The sequence below is a fragment of the Marmota monax genome, unplaced genomic scaffold (assembly GCF_021218885.2).
Source record: "Marmota monax isolate L192 unplaced genomic scaffold, Marmota_monax_Labrador192_F-V1.1 WCK01_AAM20220418_F8-fsc00014, whole genome shotgun sequence".
NCBI lineage: Eukaryota > Metazoa > Chordata > Mammalia > Rodentia > Sciuridae > Marmota > Marmota monax.
The window spans coordinates 742,586-767,756 of NW_026695222.1; the positions used below are offsets into that span (position 1 = coordinate 742,586).

The following is a 25,171-nucleotide window of genomic DNA, read 5'->3' on the forward strand; positions in this document are numbered from 1 at the left end:
GCTTGGAGAATTCAGATTTCTCAGGGAAACAGCAAGGAAGGTGTAGAGCTGGTCTTAAACTGGGTCTTCTGACTCTTGATTAGTTTTATAGTTTTTGTTTTTCTCATCCCCATTATCCTCCAATCAGCATCTCTCAGTTCTGAGAAGTTTACCAGGTACAAAGCCCTGAGCTAAGTGCTTTATATGGATGATCTGATGAAATCCTCAGAGATAATCATACTTAAGCGTAGTTTTACACTACAGAGGTATTCATAGGTATTCATATTTCAATTTTATAGACAAGGGAATAGAAGCACAGAGAGGTTAAGGAACCTGCAGAAAGTTACAGAGCCCCAGTCTGGCTTACGAAATGGCAGTTCCAGATCCCCAAAGCAGGTCAGTCAGACTCCATAATTCACGCTATAGATGGCAACTCCCCATGAGAATCTGAACAGAATAGGCTTTTCCCATGGTTGTGTGGGTCAGTATCTTGGACTCAGAAATTTCTTGAGTTTTATTCAGCCAGATCCACCATCCCAAAAATATTTGGAGAGAAAGAAAGAGAATCAGAAGTAGGAGCACGAATGACATTTGTAGCCCTGGCCAACTCTTCCAATTGTACCTTATGACACTAAGAGGCCTAAGACCATGTAAATAAAACTGTGCAACAACCAAAAAAAATTTAAAAAAACCCTCTCAACGGAAGAAAAGAAATCAGGATATTGGCTGAAATGAATACTAACCTGGGTTTGATCCAGAAAAGAGAAATCATTGGTGGTAAATAGCTACTGTAGTAATGAATTGTGCAGCAAGCATAATAATGAGTTTATTTTTGAGATTTTTGTCTTTGCTATCTGACCATCAGCTGAAAACCAAATATTCAGCCAAAGATACTAAAGTTCAAGTCTAACTTGTCCTGGGGGATTTACTTTATTTCCTGAAATGTTTTTGTTTTGTTTTTTTTTTTAAACAAAACCCAACTTCTTGTATTGTTTTAAATTTAATATGGAGATGAAATTCATTTCAGGAGTTTGATGTCATTTTTCCCCTATTCTAGTTTCCCCCACTCACTTCCACAGCCTGAAGCTAGGCTTACAATGGAGAATCTGATTTACTTAAGATAGAAGCTCCCTGACTTATAGGGGTTAAAAATCCTCCCCAGAAGCAGATGTTGGGGCTTTTATAAAGATTCCCCACACTAAAAATCAAGAGGCCTGAGCAACTCGGCCCTTTGCAAGGGCTCAGCAATGTCACTTGGGAAAGGTGAATGCTGTTTTCCTGGGAGGGATGGAAGACCTGGTCCTGAAGTATGGGAAACAATTCCAGAGCTTGGAGTGGTGGTGGGGTTCAGAGAGAGGGGTATTGAATTCCTGTTCAGCTGTTCAGCTCCTTGGCTCCAGCTAGGGATAACTAGGTGGGGCAGGGGCAGAGGCAGGTTGCCAACGGAGGGAGCAGATGAGGCCAGAGGCCCTGGCAGAGGAAGCCCACCCACTGGTGTGCCCCTCACCTGTCTTCACTCCACTACCCAGGGAGAGAAAATGCTTTGATGACAGCAGGGCTGTCTGCTTGGCTGAATTGGCCCTGTGTCAAACCAGTGGACTGCAACCAAAGAGCAGTCCTCGAAGAAAGGGGTAAGGGCTGCCACAGAGAAACCATCACCCTCTTTTAGAAAGCACCTCATGTTTTAAAGGACCACCAGGGAACTGGTTTACTCAAGTGCAATGGTGCATGGGACTGCAGTCGCTTGTGCGTGCACACACACAAACTCTTACACGCAGGCATAGGACTGGCTCCAAGGGGTAGCAGCTGCTTCATTCTTTCTTTGTCCCAACACTAGCTAGCACAGTTCAGTTTTACTTAGGGCCAACAAGTCATCAGATCCATAAAACACTGGTCACCCGTAATACCTGTATTGCCTGAAGAATATTCACAGATGCAGGGGTTGTCTAAAGCGGAAATGGAAAATCCAACTGGCAGGTAGCAGCCGAGACTTCTTGGATAGTATGTACATTGGGACTGCAATAATTTCAAATCCATCCTGTTGATAACTCTGGTATTTGGAGCTGTGGTGAAACCTTTACTCTTGGGAATTATGGTAGTCTTTGATATTCAAAAGGTACCTCCAAAAAATATGGAGACCTCCGAAGAGCAGCCCTGTTCTTCTTTCTCCACCCTATCCTCCAAAGCACCTCTCTTGGAAGTGCCTAGAGGTAAACTTCTTCCTATGCTGGGATTGGATAAGACAAAGTGAAAACAAAGCGTCAATTATGTCTTTTTACCTTATAAGTCTACATAAGTAGATGGCTTGGAGTCTCAGAGGATATGAAGGCGAATGATTTCCACTTGTAACCATATTTTTGTGATAGCACAGGAAGATGCTGCATTTTATTTTATTTATTTGTTATTTTTGCAGTGCTGGTGCTCATGGAGGTTAGGCAAGCACTCTACCACTGAATTACAACCCCAACCCAGAAGCTGCATCTTATAAAAATCTAAGAGGCTTTGCCAGACAGAACCCCATGCTCTGAGTATCCATGGCCCAGTGTGGCCTTCTCATAATTCATCCTACATTTATTTTCTGTCCCCATGCCTCACTGTTTTAACACCCAGCAACTCCAGACAGCTCCCTCTTCCTTGAGGAAGCTGGACAGAACTATTCCAAAGTGTTCCTTACTTCTCATCTGCTAAATGACACAGCTTTGTACAATGAATGATGAATTACAATCTCGGTTGGTCTACTAGCTCATGTACAAATCTATCAGTAGCAACCATGAGGTTGCCCACTTTCTTTCCCCCCCCCGCCACTGTTCTTCCTTAACACTTAGTAAATATTTTTAAAAGGGCCAAGTGGGGTCTGGGGAGGGGATAGGCATTTCCACATTGATGCATTTATCTGGGAGAAAGAAAAAGGATAAGAGTTGTTCTGCCTCCAAACTGAGTTCATAACTAGAGCACAGGTACCCAATAACTTTGGGGTAAGGGAAGAGTTGAAAAGCCTGCAGCCTTCCATTCTCCATGTGTCCAGGCATTTCCTGTAACTCGACATTAATAAGTTTTAAAAACCTATTACTCTCATAGCTCAGTTTTTAGCATCCAGCCCCATAGTGACATTTCTACCTCTAGCAAAATGCTAACCATAAGAAGCTTAAGATTGTTTTGGGTGTGGTCTAAGCATTCTTCGGGTGAGGGCTATTTGGTCCTGGAAGCATAAAATCTATAAATAATGAAAAGTTACCTCCTATAGGGGAAGCCATGATAGGGAGCAACAGTATGAAGATGCCTATGCTTTATTTATTTATTTTATTTGGGTGAATCTATACCTCCCCCAAGTGGATCCATTATTCTTTACCAGAAAGCCATGTGGCAATTTCCCAGCAAAGGATCACTGGAGAAAAAGCCTCATTTTTCCAGTTATTTAATTACAAGACTCATCAAAAATATTAATCAGGGCAGGCAGTCTTTCTTCTGCATAGGTTGTCAAACGGTGACCTCTAAAACATTTTTCACTTGTCTAGCATCCAGAGGCCTGCCCTGCTTCTTCTCATCTGTTGGCATCTGTCCTCCTTGGAACACTGTGCTTTTTCCTGCTCTGTTCTCATGATCCTTCTGGCACTGTCTTATGTGGTAGCTGGGATGTTGACACCTATGTCATTTCGTGAAAAGAACAGGACTTGAATTTCTTAATTTCCCATAACCTGATACTATGTTTTATACCCGGCAGGGGCTGGTTGATGTATTCTAATGAAGTTGTGCTCTCAGTGACATTTCATCAGCCATCACGACACCGGTGTTTATGAGCAGAACAACTTTGTTCAAGGAAACTGATTTAAAACTGTATCATACAAAGAATGTTGAAGGGGAGGAGAGAAAGGGAGAGAAAGCGATAACTTCATTAAAGATCAATTGCTCTGATTTCAAGTTCGTGAACTTTTAGTCATATAAGTCAATTGATATTTGGTGCAGAGGAAAAGCTGTTCCTACATAAATGAAAAGAATCAGTAAAAAAAGCTTAAAATAATGAGAGCAGGCATATAAGGAAAGAAAAAAGTAGGGGCTAGACTATCTAGGGGGTGGTTTCCCTCAGCCATCAGGGGGACCCCATTGGGGAATAAATAGAGGGAGGTACAAATAACACTAAAAACACAGGAGTTTGTCTCTGAAGCATGGATTAGTGGGGTAAATATTCTTGAGGGCCTGGATTTCCACCTGACAACTACTATTTAGTACCTATGTAACTGTGGTAAACCAAATAGTCATTTCCTAGGTCTGTTGCGTTACTTATAGTGTTGGAAAAATGACATTTGCTTTTGTTTCTTTCTTGAGGGTGTCTGGAGGGTCAGATCAGATCACCATTTGCTTTGCAAAGGATACTAGACTATTTCAGTGTAGATGAGTATTCTTATTTTCAATCCCAGGAATCCTTTCTTTCTCTCACCACCATTTCTCTCTATTTCATCCAATCATAGTGGAACATATTTATATTTCTCTTAGGAACTTCCATTCTCATCTTCCTTCCTCTCATTTTTTAAGGGTTTTTTAAAAAATCAGTTATTTACACTGTAGAGCACCCGGAGGTTGTTCCCTCTTGAAGGAGTTCCTCATGCTAGAAAGGCACCAAAAGGAAGTGCTGTCCTGAATGCTACCAAACTGTTTGCCCAATCTATTCACAAGCTACACTAGTTCTTTCCTACAGCTACCACTTTTCATCAATTTTAGGGTGTACTACTCTGTTTTGTCTTTTTGATACTTCATTCCTCAGAAATCAGAATGTGTCTTATAGTCCTTGTTATGTCAGACTTTGACAATTTTTTTTGGCAGGTGTTGGTTCATAAAATAATGGTGTATCTCACAATGAAGGGTTTTGCAGAGAAGAAAATCAACAGTGTTCTTAGGGAGATAACATTATCATAGGCAGGAGTGGTTAAGAAGAAAATTGAGGTAAGGCAGCAGTTTCCATTAGAGTCAGATCAGGAAACAAAAGATGGACTGTTTGATTTTCTTCCACCTTCCAGCTGCCAAGAATTACCTGGATATTTGGATTCTGCCCATTGATATCAGCTTTGGAAAGATCCGGAAAGTTTGGTAGATCAAGGAGAAAGGATCTGGGGCCATCTCTTTGCAGTGAAGGGTGCCCAGTCTCTTGTGGGAACCGCTGTCTGGGAAAGGGCTGATGTGCAGCCTGGTGCTCCAGAGGGTCCCCTGGTGCTTCTTTGGAGAGAGCAAAGTTGGTTTCTGATGTGGAGTCACTTTCCAGGTTGAGGTTATTCTGAAATAAAAAACAAGCAAACAAACAACTAATTAGGAGGCACCTGATTAAAAATACCACTCTTAACAGTCCATTAAATTCAGGAGCAAGGACAATCCCAGGGGCTGGAATTAAGCCAGAATAGTATTTCTAACTCATTTTACTATCCCACTGAGTTTAAAAAGCCAAAGCATCAGGAAATTTCTCCCAGTCTGCTACTTGGGAATTTTCTGAGAGTTAATGGGTTATTGACTATTAACTAAGCACCAAAATACATCAAAACAAAAGTATTATTTCGAAGGAAAAATAAGTGCTCCTTTAAAACTGGAACCAAATTATAGTTTCTTTTTCACACTTTCAATCGATTAACTGCCCTGGCTTGAGTTAAAGTACTAGCATCCAGTTTGGTTTCTTTGTTGTGAGCCATGAAGCAAAAGATTTGACCAAACTGGACGAAAGACTTAAACCAAATTATTATACCCATTCATCCATTTGTCCATCCATCCATTCATCTATCCATCTGTGTTCATCCCTTCAACCATCCATCCATCCATATCCATCCATGTATCCATCTACCCATCTATCTATCCCTCCATCCAATCAACAAACGCCAACTACATGCAAAGCAGAGGAGATACAGCAACGAACAAGATAGACTTGGGATCTATCCATTTAAAATACACATATAATTGAGGGCAAGAAACCATAAACACACAGATACATAAATAAGATCAGATCAGAGACTTCCACAAATAAAAGAAAGATAAGATGACAGAGAAAACATTGACTATAGGTGGCCAGGGGAAAAACCTTCTCTGAGAAGGTGACAATTAAGACCAAGATCTGAACAAGAGATGGAAGCACCCTGCCATGATCTGGGGGGAAGAAACTTTAGTAAAGGAAATAGCAAAGAAGATAATCTTTGTCGGGCAGAAGTCACTTGGCTAATTCGAAGAACAGAAGCCAATGGGGCTGGGTACAGGGAAGTGGTGGAAGAACCATCTAAAGATGAAGATAGAGAAGTGTCGGGAGCCAAAGTAAAGGGGACCAAAAGGCATTCTGAAATGGGATGGCTTCATTCCAGAAAGGGCAAGTCCACTTCTTTTCCCAGCTGGTGAAAAATGTCACTATTTACTTGCCACCGGGGAGACCATTTTTTCCTAGTGATTGGAGCGCATAGAAAGTTGTTGGACTCCTTTCCCAAACCAGTCCTTCTCCTCTTCCTTGTTCTCCCTGGACCTCTCTTTGGAGGCTTCCTCTGTGCCTTCAGGGATGGCAGCATTTTCATGTTTACTGGTAGAAGGAGATATGAAGATAGAATTTCATCGGGGTTTGGGTCAGTGGTTAATGTTCTTGTTATTCTTGGGCATGTTTTGGGGTCTGGGAGTTATATTTCAGCACACTGTCTCCACACGCACTCCCTGCCCCCCACCGCAGAGCCTGTAACCCAGCCAAAGGGGTTACATCTGGTATCAAAACACTCACGACTCGGAGTACCAAGGTCAAGAACAACCCCAGAAAGAAACATACAAAGACCACCTTTGTGAATGTTTGAAGAGGCCAAGTGGGGGACTCAGACAGCAGGTCTGCCTCCTCTGTAAGACAAGAAGTAATGGAGGGGGAAGCTGGGTGCTCTTCGTGTTTTCACTTGCCCTTTCTTTTCACTCAGATGTGGCCAGGGGCCGTGTCTTTGTTCACCTTTCCAGCCACCTCTGTCGTGGTTTTTCTCTCTTGGCGCATCCCTGTAGAGGGAGTTGCCTTGGCATCCTGAGGCATTGCTCAATGCAACAGAGACCAGATGTATTATTCTTTGATCGAGTCCAACACACAGAGAACAAGTGGGGGCTGGGGGTGGTGGGAAGAAGTGGGGGGGGGGCAGAGAGAGAGAGAGAGAGAGAGAGAGAGAGAGGAAAGCATGCAGAACATTTCCCCAGCATAAGAGCTCTTGATCACACTCCAAAGGGAACATAACAGAATGCAATTAGTTTCTGAATTGTCTTCCTCTTATCCCTGGTCACCCAACCTAAAACTTCCCAAGTGGTGTTAGGGAGGACAGTTGAATTCTCCTGGAGAATCTGTGCTCAGAATTCAGGAATATAAGTCACAGAAAGGGCCCAGTGTGTTATTCAGTTCCTTTCGGGATCTGTGCAAATCAAGCCCTAACTTCTTTGCACCAAGACACACTCTTCATAGGGTTAAAAATGGTGTGCTTCTTTCTTTTTCCCTTTAATGAAGTATTCTTTCTACATTTTAGAAGAAGAGGTAGGAAATGTATTTTTGCTGCTGTTTAACTTTTTGCTGATGTCTGAAAAAAGACAGGAGGATGCAAAATTGAGTCCAGGCTGGGCAACATGAGGAGACCCTGCCTCAAAAATAAAATAAAAAGGGCTGGGGATGAAGCTCAGTGGAAGAATTCCTGGATGGCATGTGAAAGCCCCCTGGGTTCAATTCCCAGTACAAAACCAACACACACCCAAAACAAAAACAACAAACCAAACACACACACACACACACACACACACACACACACACACGAGTTTGATTGATCACTTGACCTGGTTTTTAAAATTTTTCCTGATAGGAAATCTACCAGCACAGGGATCCAGCTTAGCCTTAGACCAAACAGACTCCTTAAACTCTCCATGACTCAATGACTCTTCATGTAAAGCAGAGCAGATAATGACCTTCCTGTACCCTCCCTCCCAGCAGGAGTTCAAGCTAACTGGGCTGGGTTAGATTGTATCTACACAATAAAAGAGAAGTGTAGAGCTGGGGCCACTGGCTGGGCAAGTCAGGCCACAAGTGCCTCTGCCGGGAATAGTTTGAGGACTGGGACTCAAGTGTGTTTTGGCTTGAGTTTTGCACACAATTGTGGCATTGATCCATATGTCCCAACAATCCTGACACCAGACACCAGCTCAGAGTTCGAAAACTATTTGGAAGATGGTAGATCATAAAGCAATGCTCATCATGATCTTTGAATATCTGAATTATTCTTCTTAAAAGAGTTCCACTGGAGACCTTGATTCCCCGAAACACCATGCCTCAAAACCCTGGATGGCACTGAGAAGCTAGGAGCTCCAGGATGGGGAAGGGTATCTAAGAATGGGCCCTACAAATTGAAACTCCATGTTATTCAATTGATAATAAGATTTGGGAATAGCTATTATTTGGGTAATCTAGATGTTAAATCTGGGGTCAGAGATGAGAGACAAGATCTGCTAACAATGCAGGAAAAGGTCTTTTTCAACTTTTCTCAAAATGACATGCTGTACATCTTCCCTGCAGAGTTTCCCTCAGAGGTCCTGATTGAGGACATCACTCCATCATTCTGGCTGTCACCAAGCTCACTCAACTGAGGACCCTACTTAAAATTATCCTAGTAGCATAAACATTCTCAGAAAGTGTGGGTCTCAAAGCAACAATTTAAATAGTGTGTGTTTTATTTAGACAAGCAAACACTCTGCTCTGAAGATGATAGATCAGGGATGTCTGGGAATTTTTGAAAAGAGATAACACCATTCTTTCTGAGATACCACAGGATTCATTTTGCCTGTGACATTAAGGGGCTTGCACAGTTTGGGAAAATATGTCTTTCCCCACAATATTGTCCTTGAGTTGATCTTTAGTCTGTGCGTTCACATTGGCAGTGCTACAGCACAGCACCAGTAGCAATATTCCCTCTTAGGATGCCAATTTTAGAACTGCAACTCCCAATGAAAAGAGAAACAGAGTGACTTGGTTTACATGGTTTATGCACAAGTACCGTTCAGCTACTGAGGCAAGAGATCTAGGTCAGTCAGATTATCCAGCTACTGCGTGATGCTTCCTAACTCTGTGCACAGCTCCTACTCCTTCATTATTCTACAACTTATTATCACCAAAAATAGCAATACTCATAAAAACTCTGTGCTCTGGCAACCTAGTATTTTGCCTCTGGTAGCAGTATTATGGCAGACATTGCAATTGCCTACCCTTTAAAAAAAAACTCACTGTTTCAGAAGGGAATATAGCTAGGTAAAGCTGTATTTCCCAGCATTCATTGCAGCTGGGGGTGACCAGTGACATACTTCTGCTCATGGAGGGGTAAGTAGAACAGGTTGGCTCAAACTGCTGAAAAGGAGGGAGATTCAGTTTTGCCTTCTGCCTTTCTTTCTTCTACCTTTTCTGGTCAGAAGCGAGGACACAGAACTTGAAGTGAAATGGGGCAGCTGGCAGACATGCAGATGAAAGCCATATTTAAATATGGCTGCTTATAAAGATGAATGGAGCCAGGTTGCTGATAGCATGATGGAGCTGTGATATCCAGCCTAGAGTGGTGACCTGAGTGTCTTTTACCATCATCATTAACACTATTGCTAACATTTACAGTGCTGTAGCATCATTCCTAATGCTCCTGATTGTGATTCTAATTTTAGAGTTGTGATAATCAATAAATGGTGAAATTCTCTATTCTAGTCTATTGGTTTATGCATTGATTTTTAGTGTCAGGCTGTTTTGTTTACCATGGTTGAATATGCAACCATTAAAAAAATTCACTCCTAGTTCTGGGGATAAATCTCAGTTGGTAGAGTGCTTGCTTCACATGCACAAGGCCCTGGGTTCAATTCTCAGCACCACACACACACACACACAAAATTAACTCCTGTCATTTGTGGCAATATGGATGGAATTGGAGGATATCACATTAATTGAAATAAACTAAATATAGAAAAACAAACACATACACTCACTCATTTGTGGAAGTTAAAAAAATTATTTCGATGAAGAAGAGATTAGAATGTGGTCACTAGAGACTGAGAAAGGGTAGGAAAAAAGGGACACAGAGAGTATTGAAATGGAGTTAGATGGGGGGGGAGTAATTGTGGTATTCCATTGCATAGTAGGGTAACTATAGTATTCAACAATTTATGGTATATCTCACAACAACTAGAAGAGTCCAAAGATTTCTAAAACATAGAAATGACAAACATTTGAAGAGATGGAAATACTGATTATCTTGGTTTAATCATTACACATTTATACATGTATTACTTACCGCACCCCATAAAGATGCAACATATTATGTGTCAATAAAAACAATAATTAAAAATATGAAACCCTTGTTTAGCTTAATTGACTATTTGTTGAATTTTCTGACTTGCAATTGAACTCAATCCCCTACTGACAGAAGTACCAGAAGGCATTTTATGAAACATGAGGATGAACGTCACAGTGGCAGCCAGGCTACAGATGCTGTGTTCTGGGGCTAACTTTCCTAATATCCTATTCTAAATCTATGCATATATTTACAAAAGCTTTTCACCATTTCAATATTAACATATTACTTCCCTCAAATCTACTGCTCACTGTGTAATGTAATATTTCCTTTGAACTGTCCTAAAGCACTATCAGTAAGTTTCAAGGGGTTGTCCTCACTAAAAGAGAGATTCTTGAACAAATGGTTAAGTTCAGTGCTTAGGCAGGAAAGGTACAGATGAATTTAGGATACCTCTCTGTGACAGAGAGCAAAGAAGTTTTCAATGAGTGACAAGGTCCTCTCAAAAGAACCAACTCGAATGGCCCTCATTGCTCAAAGATTAGATGATTTGGGCACTTAAAAAAAAACAAAAATTGAATGATGTACATTGACATTGACTCTGTGAAAATCCATGAGCTTATGATGATGCTTAGAAAAGAGAAAAAAAAACAGAAAAGCTATTGACACTATTTGAGGTAGGTATTATAAACTTCCCTACTTTGAAACCTAGTATTAAAAAGAAAGAAAAAATTTTTCCTGAGGAAGTAATTAATGAGCTAAGTAAGTCTGAGCTGAAACAAAAAGGCAAGTAAAAGTTAAGCAGGTGAATCAGGTGAAGAGAACCAGGGAGGTGGGTCAGGATGATTGCAATCCTACAAAGGACTCCTAAGACCTGACAACCTGGTTTGTAAAACCAAAGGTACTTCAGAACTGCAATGGGGTGGGTATGATGGTCACAGCCACTCTGTGTTCTTGTTATAAAATAATTGAGTAAATGATATAAATGTCAGGTCTAACATCCAGAGGTCTCTGCCCACCAGCCTTTGGTCTGTGAGCTTCCTGTCATACCGTGTTGTGAATTGTCCACTATACCACCACTTCCCTGGTGGCATCCTACAGAACATTTGGAAGCTTGCTGAAGCTGTATGGTGCAAGGATCTTCTCTTTCCTTCTTTGTTCTCATCACCTAGCCCTGAATATCCCTGGAAGAGCTCTGCTGAGATGAACTGAGACATGCAATTTCTAAGATGATAAATCCAGATGCTTTTATAATCTGTGCTTCATGCTGAATATACCTCTGGTCTAAGATGTACAACCACTGCCTCCAACCACTGCAAGGGTACAGCTGCTCATTTTGGCTGCCCTTGTAACCAAGGTGGATTACCACAACCACTTCAAGAGTTAGAGTGGTCAGAATGGCCAGTCTCACAGCTGGTCATTTGGCCCAGGCAAGTGAATACAAGGGAGAGAAGGAATGGGGTTCTTTGAATAACTGAGCTACGGGACAAATTAGGATGATTGTCTGGAGGGGGAAGATCAAGGTGTGGAAATGGGCGATGGATCCACTTGTGGAAAAAATGTGCTAAGCATTGTTGTTCTGGCCTACAAATAGCCACCTGTCTATTCTGAAAAGACCAGCTAAAGGCTGGCATGTGAAAAACAGAGCTGGTTTGACCTCTTCCAGAGCCTCCAGAAGAGGTACAAATTGTGGCTGTCTATCAAAATCTTAGTGCTTTTTCTTTTTAAGGCGGTGGTAACTATTCCCAGATTAACACAACCAGGCAGACTTCTTGGAGGCAGACTGGATGGCAAATTCCCGGAGGGCAAAGAACAGGCCATATCTGCAGTCTCCAAATCCCACACTCCCCAATTGCACAAGCTTAGGGGGCACCCAATAAGTACTAGTTGATGATAATGATGGCTATGGGCCTTGTTAGATTTTGTTTTAATTAGGCTCAGGCTACAGGCTTCATTACCCCTAATGTGGCTTTTATGTGGGATTCTAAAAGAAAAAAAAATCCAGGAATCTTCTATTGAAGATATTAAAGAAGATATTATTAGCAATGCATTTGGTCTCATAGACTTTGAACAACAAACAGCAGAGATTATAATTAACGTCACTACAGTCTCTCCCCTTAAAACATACTAACAATATAGCTAATTAGCAATATGTCCTCATTTGGAGCTGGACATCTGCATATTATTATCGACAATGCTTGTTTCCTTTTTCCAGATTAAAGGAAGCCATACTGCACCCAGCATATGGCTGTGCTCCTTCCACATTAAAACACTTGGTTTTCTTCTACCCACCATAAACATACTGAGGGTTTTATCTGTGCTGGGCATCAATTTTGTCTGGAAAACTCCACACGTCTAAAAATAAATTCAAGAATGCCACTGGTAGGATTTCAAAGGGGAGAGCAAAAGTTTCCTCATTTGAAGAGATAGAAGAATAAAGGGCACACTGATTATCTTTACACATGATTGAGGACCAAGCACTCCTAGGAAGAGAAAAGCAGGAGAATGAATAAGATGGGCTTCAGATCTTAACATGTTTTCTCAAGGGGCATGCTTCTTCTTAGCTCTCAGGAAGATGAGATGGAGATTTACACTCTAGCAATGGCATCAGGGAATGGCAGAGGTTTTCCTGTGAAATACTGGAAAGAGGTAACCAGGATCCATTGGGCAGAAAATGTGCATTGTGAATATGTGGATGGCACAGTTGGCCACCTTCTGCTCTTGTGTAATACACCTGTGTGTAGTAGTCATCCCTCTCCCTCAGGCAGCTAGAACAGAGTAGATATCCATAGTTGTATTTTACAACAAGCACAAAAATGCAATGTCCTTTAGGATCAGGGCAGAGAGGAAATGGCCAAGCATATGTTTCAATCTTCATTTGGGGATACCAAAGACAAACCTCGGGGATAGACAGAGGATCATCATGTTTCAAGAATGCTGGAGTATTGCAGTTCTGGGTGGGAACCAAGGAGCCTTCTGTTGAAGGTCTGACTAATAGCTGGGGAATCTCTCGTTATGGTGGCAGAATGTATCATGATGATGTTTACTTTAGGGCATGGGAGTGACCTTACTTATGATCTCAGGCGATGCCTTAGAAGCTCATTGCACTTGGGCAAGGGAGCTGGCCCTGTGGGGGAGGGGGCCATCCATCCCTGTGCATCTTTCCTAATGAAGCCTCTTGGGACCGGCTGACAAATGGAAGTCAACACTTCACTGCTTCATCTCAAATACTTCTGTAAATTGCTTTGATCTTGAAATTGTGTGGATTACTGGTGATTTTTCAAGTTGTGCTTTCTCCATTGCTAGCAAAGAAAACAGAGGTAACTTTCCAAGACACATTTCTTTTATGTCCTGTTTAGCTAAGGAATGAACTAAAATGAAGCTTGGCTTATTCTTTCAAGTCTAAGATAACATGTAAGAAATTGAGTACAAGGGTTTTGTGCCAGTTTGGCAAAAAAAAAAAAAAAAAAAAAAATCTTGAATCCATCATTTGAAACATCCCTGCAAATGTAAGGAGATGAAGAAACTGTTCTTTTCAAAATACTTTTCAGGAAGGTAGCCTGGTCCAGAAGGAATATTTTTGATAAGCCCCTTGGGGGTGTGAGGCCAGCTCACCTCAGGATGAAGTTAAGGGCAAAGTTTTGTCTCTGGGTTTTTGAATTTGAGGCCAGAGCTCATCTGCCAAGTGCTATAACAGATAGGCCAAGGGTGGCCACCAGGGGGCTTCAGTCCCTGCTCTTTGGCTACATTAACGCTCAGCATTCCCTGGAAGGCAAACTCTGAGCAAATATTTAATGAGTATGGATTACTGGTGATTTTTCAAGTTGTGCTTTCTCCATTGATGGCAAAGAAAACAAAGTAGTGATTATCTGGGACCCATTCTCCAGGACCCAGTTTGAAGAAGCACCAAATCATCAGTATGCTTATTAGGCTCAACTGTCTAAGTCCTCCCTTGAGCAGGAGAGGGTGTTCAGCAGGACAAGGAAAGCTGGAAGATGAATATTCCTTGCAGTGATTCTGTATCTCCCCATGTTGACGGAAAGGGACCCAAGTCCAGGTCAAGGATGGTGTTGTGTTATTGGAAGAAAGACCCTAGAAGACAAGTCAAAAAACATGGGATGGCAGAGTTCAGAGGCTGAGTCCTGGGGTAGGAGTGACTTGGGAAGCTTTTGCTAGTTTTCATTCAAATTAAGGAGATGCATTCTCTTAAGGAGATGCATTCTCTTAACACCTAAAGTCAAAGCTCTCTGTTTCAAGTACCTCTAAAATAGGTTTGAAAAGGAAAATGATCCTAACCTTGGAATCCTAGAAATGGGCTCCTGGTACCAAGAAGGGGCCAGGATCAGGAGTCATGAGGCCTGGGTTTGGGTCCCATCATTGCCTTTATCTAGTTTTGGTAAGTTACTGTACCTTTGCATCTATAATAGAATAGTTTGTAAAAATGCCCACAAAGTCTGTCTCTCTAAATATCTGTGTCTTGAGTAGTTGCCTCTAACACAGTCTTTGAGCTTGACCATGCTACTCACTGTGGCCAAAGGGACAATAATGAAGAGAGACTTAACAGATGCTTGTGCCTTGGGGCTTGCTTATCTTTGTTGCTCTTTGGAATCCTGTGAAGAAGCTTGAGCTGGCCTGTTTAATGGTGAGAGACATGTGCAGCAGAAACCATTCATCCTAGACCAACCAGCCTACGAATGGCCAATCACTGAGATCTTTCTGGGCCATCTAGCTCCAACTGAGCCAACCCAGACAAGAAGAGCCACAGCTGAGCCAGAGAATCATGAGGAATTATAAATGTTTGTGTATAAATAAATCTAGAGTGATGTGTTACACAGCTAAAGCTAACTGACACAGGATCTCAGCTATTTCTTCTAAAAATGTTCATGGTGAGATAGGATGGGAAATGTAGAAAATCTCTCAGTCTACTCAGTTCTGAAATTCTGGGAGTGAAATACTCAAGAGACACTTGTTCTAGAGAAATCATGCCACAACAATATTTTTAAAAAGTCTTATTCCAAATACTGAACAAACTCTGGCGTGGAAAACCAAAAATCTGATGGTTCTAAATATATAAAATGCAGATACTATCTTCAATGAATAGAACACCTTCCTCTTTTCTTATCCTACCTGCTAACTCAAAACTAGGTTAAATGTCTTGGAAAATTCCAACCCCCTGCCTGTTACTTCCTTAATTTACATGTGATTCTGTGTTAACAGCTCCATTGCCAGTTTTTCAAAGATTTACAGCTGATACTTAACAGTTCTCCCTTGTACTTTCATGATGCACCTGTACAGCTCTGTGGACTGCCAGAAAATAGTAATGCTCATTTATTGGGGAACCCCTCCTGACACTATAAACAATTATAGAGCTATCACAGATCAAATATGGCCTGAGGCAAAGAGAAAGCTATAAGCCACCAGGACTGGGTCTCTCTCCCACCTGCCTATCCAGATTGTTCTTATTTGCACTGTTGTTCTGTTTCCCCTCTAGGGAAATGGTTTGATCCTTGCTTGGAGAATTGGCAGTCAATGTAATTGTGGGCCCTTGACTTAGCTTTCTCTGGTTGGGATGTTTGTTCTCTTCATGGATTCATTCAACAAACACTTCTTAGATATCTGTTATGTACAGGTATCAGGATCAGATAATTTTAATAGCATATGGCTTGCTAAGCCAAATTATCCACACCTTGGAAATAACAGCAAAAAGGTGACTACAAGCTTATCAGTTGATACTGGGACACAGTATGACAGGACTATCCAAGATTCATTAATTCTCTAGGAGAATGCATCTTTGTTTGTTTTGTTATTTACTATTGATTAGGGCCAATCTTAAAAGTTACATGCTAGCTTATAGAAATGCAAATGTTTTCAGTCTGATAGAAATAATAACTCAAAGCTTACTGTGTTATGGCCCTTTGGGACATTAACCAATTTTGTTTATGTCTAAAAATTTACTTCATCAAGATTTTCCCAACTAACTTTATAAATAAATGATCTTCAAATGCTTTGAACTGGCATTACTGTCTTCTTAGTTTCATCATAAATTGGATAAATCTTTGACATGTGTTTATTCTATATTGGTATGAGACTCATGTTTTTAAGATTATGAAAACTGTATTTGGATAGATTTTTGTCTTCAGTGAGTTCAGATTCCAGAGGGAAAGCTAAGGAATACTCAAACACATATAAAATGCAAGGTAGAAAGTGGAGCATTCTTAGGTGTTGAAAATTTTCAATACAAGGAAGTAAAATTACCCAGACTCCTAGTAATGACCCCAAAACTCCCTATATATTGCTCTTTTACATCTCCATCCTATGCTTTTTTATCTTCTCTAATGATTCCTTTCTGATTTCTGGTCTAAGACACTAACAAGCTGAAATAAGACTGGCGGATCATGCCTTGTAAGGAGGACTTTCCTTGGGTGTCACCTCTCATGCAGAGACCCAAGAGGAGGGCAGAGGGTCAACCGCGAGGGGTGCCCAACCTACTTTCAACCTCCCTGCTCCCTATACAGTTTCCTACTCTCATCCTTGAGAAACAAAGCATCTCCCATTTTTTTTCCTCACCAAGAATAATTCTTCAATTAACTGAAGTTCACAAGAAGAGCTTTTCAGAGGTTGTCTTTTAGGAGGTAATCATTAGGGGTAGCATTTGAAACAGAGACCATGTTTACATGTTTACTATTCTCCCCAGTATAAACATCACCATATTAGGATATATCAGTGTGAGGTAAAGGAAGAAATGCATGGTACTTTCAAACTTGGTAAATGAGGAAAGTTTAATAAAGGAACGGTTTACACATTTTAGGAGAAAGTAACTGGCAACTACCAAGCATGCTTCAGTACCTAGAGCAGTGAGATCAGGGAGACCTTACATCCCTAGACCCAAAGCTGCAAGGAAAGAGAAAGGATACTGTTATCCAAAGGAAAGCAAGAGTTATATGTGTACATAAGGGGTGGGAAGGGGAAATAGGGCACTTACCAAATCCTTCAACCTCCCTCTCCTCTTCTTCTCATCCCCTGCCAAGTATAACACTGGCCAAACCCAATCAGAAGCCAGAAATCAAGGGATTCTATTGATGTAATACATGCAGACTGGGTACCCAAGGCATAGATTAGAATGAAGAAGGGTGAAAAAAATGGACCTAGAGAGACAAACAGAATATTTTTGGGAAAATAGGACACATGTGTTAAATTTGATCTTCACAACATCCATTTAATATAGACATGAGAATTCCAAATTCACAGAGGAAATTGAGGCTGAGTGGCTCCTCATTGGTAAACAGATTCCAAGGCCCTTGCTCCTTGCACCTCCCTGGAGGTGTTGTCTATAATAAGAGAGTCTGAATTTCCCATCTTCCACCCAAATGTAGCTTTACACATATGATCTGTGTCCCCCTCTACATGAAAGTTACCTCTGCACAGAACTTACATAACTACCAAAACCACAAAAGAAAACAGAAGAGGAATTACCCACCTTGCCTAAATACTTTTCTGCATCTTTCCAGCCAACTTCCTCCCAAAGATCCCTACCAGAAGGATACAATTACCATTAACTCCACTCTACAGGTGAGAAAACTGAAGTTTAGAATCTTACCAAAGTTGTCCCTTCACAGGACCTTAGATCATGTGAACTCCAGGGAGCTGAAGGCAGAACCCTGACTAGCAAACGCCCCAGAAGGCATCCTGTGTTGATGGAAATTATGGAGAGTAAGAACCCTCTTCCAATAGCCCCAGAGTAAACATAGTGGTAAGAATGCAGAGAAAGGGCTAGATCACTGGTTGGCCCACCTTCAGGATACTGGGAATGCTCAGTGCTTTAGTCATTTTAGTTTTAAAGCCATTTTCGCCTCCATGATCCCCTGTTAAAATGCAACTAGTCCTGAGTATAATCATACCAGACCTGCTTGGCAGGAGTAGGGAAAATTGGGTTTTGAGATTCAAGTTCCTACTTTTTTATACTCTGTGTATATACCAGGAGATCACTGGGGAGGAAAGTGGCACAGAATACAGGATTACTAACTCCAAGTCTGAGGCTGTAGCCCTCCCTGCTTCAGTGGCACTGCCTGGTTGCCCTCTGTGGTTTTACAGGAATGACAAGTAATCTTTCCTTATTATAATTGAAGTCTTACCTCCTACCCCCAAATCTGAACTCCACTAAATATCCTTTGAATGAATGGATGGGATGGGATGGGAGGAGAAGGTATGGGAGGGGGTGGGATGGCTCTGCTTGAACCAGGAGAAGATGAGAAATGAGGAACAGGCTGCTAGAAGCAGTAAAGGCATTGTTCTTCTAAGGATCGTGTTAGTAAAAGAAAATGGCATATAAGAAAGGAAGGGCTCCCAGAGAGTTGGTGCATTTTATCCTGCTAAAATGTGGTCAGGTAAATAGCAAATGAACTCCAAGGAATCCAGTCCAGCTTGGGGAGAGCCTCCGAGCAATCACCCACTACTTGAAGATCTCTGTTTGACAAGAACACCAGGAGGGGAAGGGAAGAACTCTTCATCTTGCTGGGTTTCTGAGTTTAGTGACATTAGAGAACACCACGCAAAGTGAAAAGATAAAAATGTGTGAAGATGGAGGGAGAACTCTAGGATGGGGCTCACTTCCTGCTTTTCCCTGGTGTCATTATGTCAATATGTTGTAGCCTCCTCAGACTTTCTTAGCAAGTTCTCTAAACGTGGCCTCCAACTGATTTATCCCTCACCATGCAATCTGACTCTAAACAAGACAGATAGGTCCATGGGGAAGGCCAGGATTGAGTCCACATTGACTATTGGATAGGATAAATTTTCTTGCTCAGAGAGAACAGATTAAGGAAGAACTGAGGGGGCCTGGGGGCCTTGGGCAGCTCTAAGAAAGAGGAGAAACCTTCATCAGGGAGTGAGTGAAGTGGGAAGAAAGCAGATGGGAGACTGAGAAGAGAGTTGGAGAAAAGGGTTTCAGTAGACTTTCTCCTTATTTTCCAGGGAGATCTTCCTGGAAACAGAGGCCTGATACACCTATGAGGCTGAAGGCTCCATAGACAGGGCCTGATTCTGCCAAGAATCCAACTCCAGGAATTGCTTTTGTTAAAATAATTGTACAGGCCCTAACTAGAAAGCTCACGTACCAACTGGAGCTTCACCTTCTTCCAGAAAACTTATATACCGTCCTGTGAAAGTGCCATTTGCTGGCTTCAGCTTGGACTCTCCCACTTACTCCTCAAGTCTGCAGATATAAAGACTGGCCTTTTAGATAGAGCCAAACTCATTTTTTTTTAAACCAAAGTTCTGAGTATTCAGTTACTAAGAGCCTGACTCCCAGCTCCAAATGCTCACCCTCCCTAGTGGTCTACAAGAAGTCACACGGTCAGCAAAAAGTGCTCCAACATGGTGTGTTACACACACTTATGAATGGCTTCTTTCAAAATCCTGGCTTTTGAAAGCAGACTTGAGAAGGTCAGAAGATAGAGTTTGTTACAAGTGAATTTACTTGCTCTCTGACCAAAGGAAATATGTTTCTAGCTTTTCAAAAGAGAAAGAATGTCTTATGATCCCTGCCTCCCACGTCCCCCGCCACTCGCCTCACTCCCTGTCCCTCACTTTCTCTCATGCCAGGTCATGATCTCAGGCCTTGAGCTTGACTAAGAGAGGATCCCATTCCCCAGAATTCCACACTCCCCCTCCAAAGTGGAATTTCTCCCATTCCGGGTCTTGAACAAAGATTCCACGACGCATGTTTGATCTCTTCACGCTCCATTTTCATTAGTCCTTCACACTCTCCATCACTTGGAAAAATACAAACAGCATGGTTCAGTTTCAAGGTTAAGAACTGACAGTCTCCATAAACATTTTTACAATAAAGGCTGACTTATCCACTGCCAGAATTTGGTGTCTGTAGAAGGGGGGGGTGAGATGGGATGGAAGCAGTGAGTGGGAAATGGAAACCTTCCCTGTCAGAACAAGGGAACAAGTGCTGCCCATGGAACTGCTGGGTAAAAGATGCCTCCAGGGATTCACTGATGAAGAACCACTGTGGTGCTCTACCAACGAATAATTAAAGTATTATAGAGAGGTCTAAGACAACCAACCCCAGGAACAGAGGAGCTCAGGTCTAAGTCCCGACTTAAGGAAAATGCAAAGCAATCTATAGGCACAAATGATAAAGTTGCCAGGTCATGAATATTAAAAATGATCCAGACAGGGGATTATAAAATCATTCTTAGGATATTGTAAGTAAAAAGAAGCAGAGGGTAAAATAAAGGGGGCAGGGAAAGGAAAATCTGAAACTTAAGTCACACTTTACCCTAAACAACCCAAAATATTTAAGAGCTGAAATCACCTAATTATCTGGGATTTGTTTGGATGGTGTGTGGGTAGATGAGCTACAAGACTTTTATTCATGTATCCATTTAACATAATTACTGAGAGTCAATTACTCTGTTAAAGGGGCTGGAAATTCAAAGGGGAGAAAGACAGAGATGGTCTCTACCCTCATGGAGCTTATAGATTGCAACAGGAGTACCCAGATTTTGCTGTACGTCTAATATTCTGCATTCACCCCAAACTATTTAAATCAGGAGTGACTGAAGTAGGACACAGATATCAGAACTTTTAAAAAAGATCTCCAGAGAATTCCAAAATGCTGCAAAGTTTGGAAACTGCTCAGGGTTCTTAACAGCATTGCCATGATTTGCCCCTTCAATGAGCACTGAAGTCTTGCCCACTACTCACTTCAATCATCTGCTTTCCTGCTCTGCTTTCTAAAACTCCACATGCCTACCAAGGACTTTATTCTCTTGTCCTCAGTATGAGTGTGAATTTCTCTGCAAGCTTAATCTACTCTGAGCCCTATTGAGAGATTTTCCTAACTGCAAGTACCTAGACACATACTGGAAAGCTGGTAGGAGAACTTTTTTTATTCTAAACCTAAATCTGGACATTGTACCCAGCAACCTCATCTGATAATGGTATAAAATATTTGAAACCCTAGGCCATCCCAGAAACCTCCTAGCTGCTATATCTACAGGGTCATTTCATAGCATGAATCCTGGGAGCAGTCTCCCAGCAGGTTAAATCACCAGATTTCTTTGTTAAGGTAGAAAAAGAGAATGTACTTCATAGCCCTTCTTCTCTGTTCTTTCTAAGCTTTTTATATTCAACTCCCCTTCAAGGAATCAATGGAAATCCATTATAGACTTTCTTGGGCCTACTCCTGGATTTCTGTCCATTTAGAAAGGACACATTATATTAAGCCTTTTTCTGGAAGGCCCCAGGAATTTTAAAAAATGAGAATAAAAGAAAAGAAAAAGAAGAAAGGAGTCTGCTTTGAAGTTGCAATGAACATGCCAAAAAAAGAAAAAAGAAAAAAAGAAAGCCAATGGATCCTGAGAAAAACATTTCAGGAGAAGTACTTCCCCTTGCTTCCCATTGTGTGCTCCTCAGGGTGAAGAGGTCCCCACTCAAACCACCAGAGCCTGCCAGTTGGCCAACCCAATGGCATTCCACTGCAGAGATTAAAACCAACTTTATGATTGTGGTGCAAATAATAAAGAACCTGGCAGGGTTTCCTTCCAAAATGAAAGCTCATTTATTTTCCGAGGTGTATAATTTGGTTGTAAATGTTTCCTTTGGGCCAAAACATCCCCTATTGGGTTTTTGCCTGGAACACATCACTACTTTGCTGGAGAAGAATGGACTCCGTGTGGTCCTGCTGTGCCTGTCTACGCAGAGCATGAAGGGGTTTCAGTGGGCCTGCACTTGCTTTGTATCTGGTGGCAGCAGTCCACTGGGCAGAGGCAGGAGGCGCAATGCCTGGACTAGCTGAAACAGCTCCCAAGCCCTGGACCATCTGTAAAATGGGCAGACTTATATGTCAGGCCTTACTCCAATCTCACCTGCTTTTGGCATTTCTCAGTGGTAAAGAGAGTAGAAGATCATTAGAATACATGCTCCCTGGGATACATGGCTTTTATTCCTGTTCTTTGTGTCCTTATTTTGTTTATCTTTTCAAAAATCATCCTTTAAAAAAAATCCATCCAACAATGACTAATACTTGGATCAAAACAAAGCCAGATTCTTTTCAGGGCTCCTGAGCTGACTGCACGTACCTGGGGTCAGAATTCAGCCCATGATGTTTAGCCAATCTCACCCAAACATAAACATCTTTTTCTCCTATACAAGCAGCTTAATAACAGCATTTTCTACTACTTTTCCTAACTCTTTTACATCATATACTTTGTCTTCCATTTGCATCCTCAGGATAATTCAAAGCCAGTGCTAGGTTTTACAGATAAAATACATTTATTCCACTGTTATTCCCACCTCTAAGCACATCATACCAAACAAACAAACAAACATTTGGTGAAATCAAGGAAATGGCATCATAAGTACTCATGTAACATCCCCATGGGATATTTCAGGTTATTACTTTTAATACTGGGATTAGGGTAAAGGGGAAGAAAAGAAATGGATTGAAAGGAGAAAACAAAATTAGCACAATTCAACCAGGGCACATGAGAAGAAAACTGATAGAAATTAATGTTATGGGACCTGGTTCAACAGGTGAAGTTCAATGGTCTTAATTATTCTGAAATCACTTGCTGAGAAATGAAGAATTATGGGGCTGGGGTTATGGCTTAGCAACGGAGTGCTTGCCTCACATGAGCAAGGCCCTGGGTTTGATCCTCAGTACCACATATAAATAAATAAAATAAAGTAAAAAAGAAAAAGAAAAAAATGAAGAGGTATCTTTAGCTAAACCCAAGGACCTCCCAAGATTGACTCTGAAGCAGTATGTTAAGTGAAATGTGGCTTTAAATTTTTTTTCCTATAGCATCTAGATATAGCATGGCTAAGGTGAATGACTGATCAAATTGTCAAAATTATATCAGCCCATGGCCCCTTGGAGACAGTTCACACACTAGCTACACAGTTCATGCTCAGGGTTTTTTATTTTTTTATTTTTTATTTTTTTTAATAAACACCTATGTCATCCCCTAATTCAAGTAGAAAAACAAAAAATGTCCTTAAAGGAGGACCAAGCGAGGAAATACCAAAGGAAAAAAAAAGATTTCTATGATTTGTGCATAAAGAAACACACTAAAATGAAATGAGCAAGCCACAGTCTTGGTCACCAAGTAACTTGCTGGCTGAAACTAATTCCTTTGGCATTTCTGGCTGGGGCCATCACCCGCTTGGCTCACCTGGAGTTTAGAAAACCAGGTTCACACAGCATTTGAAACCACAATACTGACATAGGATGGATAGATCATAAAGAAAAGTCTGACTTTCATAAGTATCAGACCCACAAAAGCAAGAAATTAGGGATCATGTTTGCACAGTGGCTAGAGGATTTTGTAGAAAGACACACACACACATCCTACTGAGTTAAAAGAGAAACTGAGATCCGATTTCTCTTTGAAAACCATAATTTCCTACTTTAGTACCTTATGTCAATACATCTGCACCTGTAGGGCTGTAGGTCACTTCCTGTCGTCATCAAGTTTCATCTCCTTTATGAAGCTTTCAGTACTTCTTACAGTTTCCAGGTGCAAACATGACTTGGCCGAAAGTCATTTTGAATGCTGAATATTGCCTAAGGAGGTCTGGACAATGGATTTTGAGAAATAATCATCCTTCATGCCTAAGTCCCCCAAATGCACACGTTGACACACACCCAAACACACCACTGTGCTGACAGAAATGTTTGTGGTTCCAGCCATGGCATCCTGCCAACATGTCCTGGGTCATTGGAACCGTCTTGATCTGTGCAGGCTATGAGTTGTATGATAATATCATCACATGGTCAGAAGTGAATCAGGGGACAGCAAAAAGCACACTGACATTTAAGAACACGATGTTTCCCGGTGCTGATTTTTTTTGTAATTTGAAAAGATTAATTCCCAGAGCAACAAGAAATTGTAGTCCCAGGCTCTCCTTCTGCTTATGAAGCTCTTTTTATTCTTTTAAATCTCTACCCTACTGCCTCCTTTCTCCTGGGATGGTTTTCAAAAAAAGCAAAGAGGACATTCATTACAAAGCCAAGAGTTGGAAAGTGATTGAACTACAATATTAAAACTCAAACCAAGTTAGGTGCTTTTTATATTTAAAAGGGAAGGGAAAAGAGCCCAGTATGAATGGAGGATCCCAAATCGCTCACTTTTTTCTTATAGGTCAGGATGCTGGGGAATTGAATGGGGCCTTGGAACTTGGGAACATAAATCAGGGCTCTGCCATTGCCTGATGTCAGACAAGTAGCTAAACTTTCCGGGTCTCAGTTTTCTCATGCTTTCCTAATGGGGACGAGGGAGGCACTTCAGAAAGCACAGCACTCCCTGATGTTCCAGACTTTATGGAACACTTGTGATATGCAAGGTGCTACCCTGCATGCCATGGGGAATAACAGAGAAGTCAGCTACTATTCCTGCTCTCCAGACCCTCCCCCAAATTGGCAGGCAGAGTTGGGAGTAAGGAAGGGCATCCATATCTCATCCATAGATAGTTATATAGGATAAGAATGTAATAATCACTAAATGGATCAATAATGCCAAGAGGTTCAAAAATGAGGCCATTTTCATTTTGGCAGTTCACAGAAAAGCTTCTGTCCTTGTCTACAATTTTCCCAACTGGCAAGAGGGAGAAAGGCATTGTTAGCTAATGGAATAGCATGAGTTGAGAGGCCAAAGAGTCTGCAGAGGGCCCAAACAACAGCAAGAGTCCATTTGGCTACAAATGCAGCATCTACAGAGAAGGGAAGGAAGTGTTAATTAAATATAGATTTAGAGTTTCTCATTATTTGTATTGAGGTAAGGAATGGGGAGCCATTCCTTGAAGTTCTTGAGCAAGGGAGAAGAGCTACTTAGAATAGAATGAAACTGGGTATTATATTTTGAATGGACGTGGAAGAAAAGTAGAAATGAAGGAAA

At 41.4% G+C, this 25,171-nt stretch overlaps 1 protein-coding gene across 1 annotated transcript in view; it reads right to left on the bottom strand.

The window, feature by feature from the left end:
• Positions 1–25,171, bottom strand: part of Ism1 (isthmin 1) — a 75,466-nt gene that overhangs the window by 26,614 nt on the left and 23,681 nt on the right. The window contains exon 2 of the mRNA XM_046433527.2: positions 5,006–5,245. Coding sequence (XP_046289483.1) covers positions 5,006–5,245 — 240 coding nt within the window. The remainder of the gene's footprint in view (positions 1–5,005; positions 5,246–25,171) is intronic.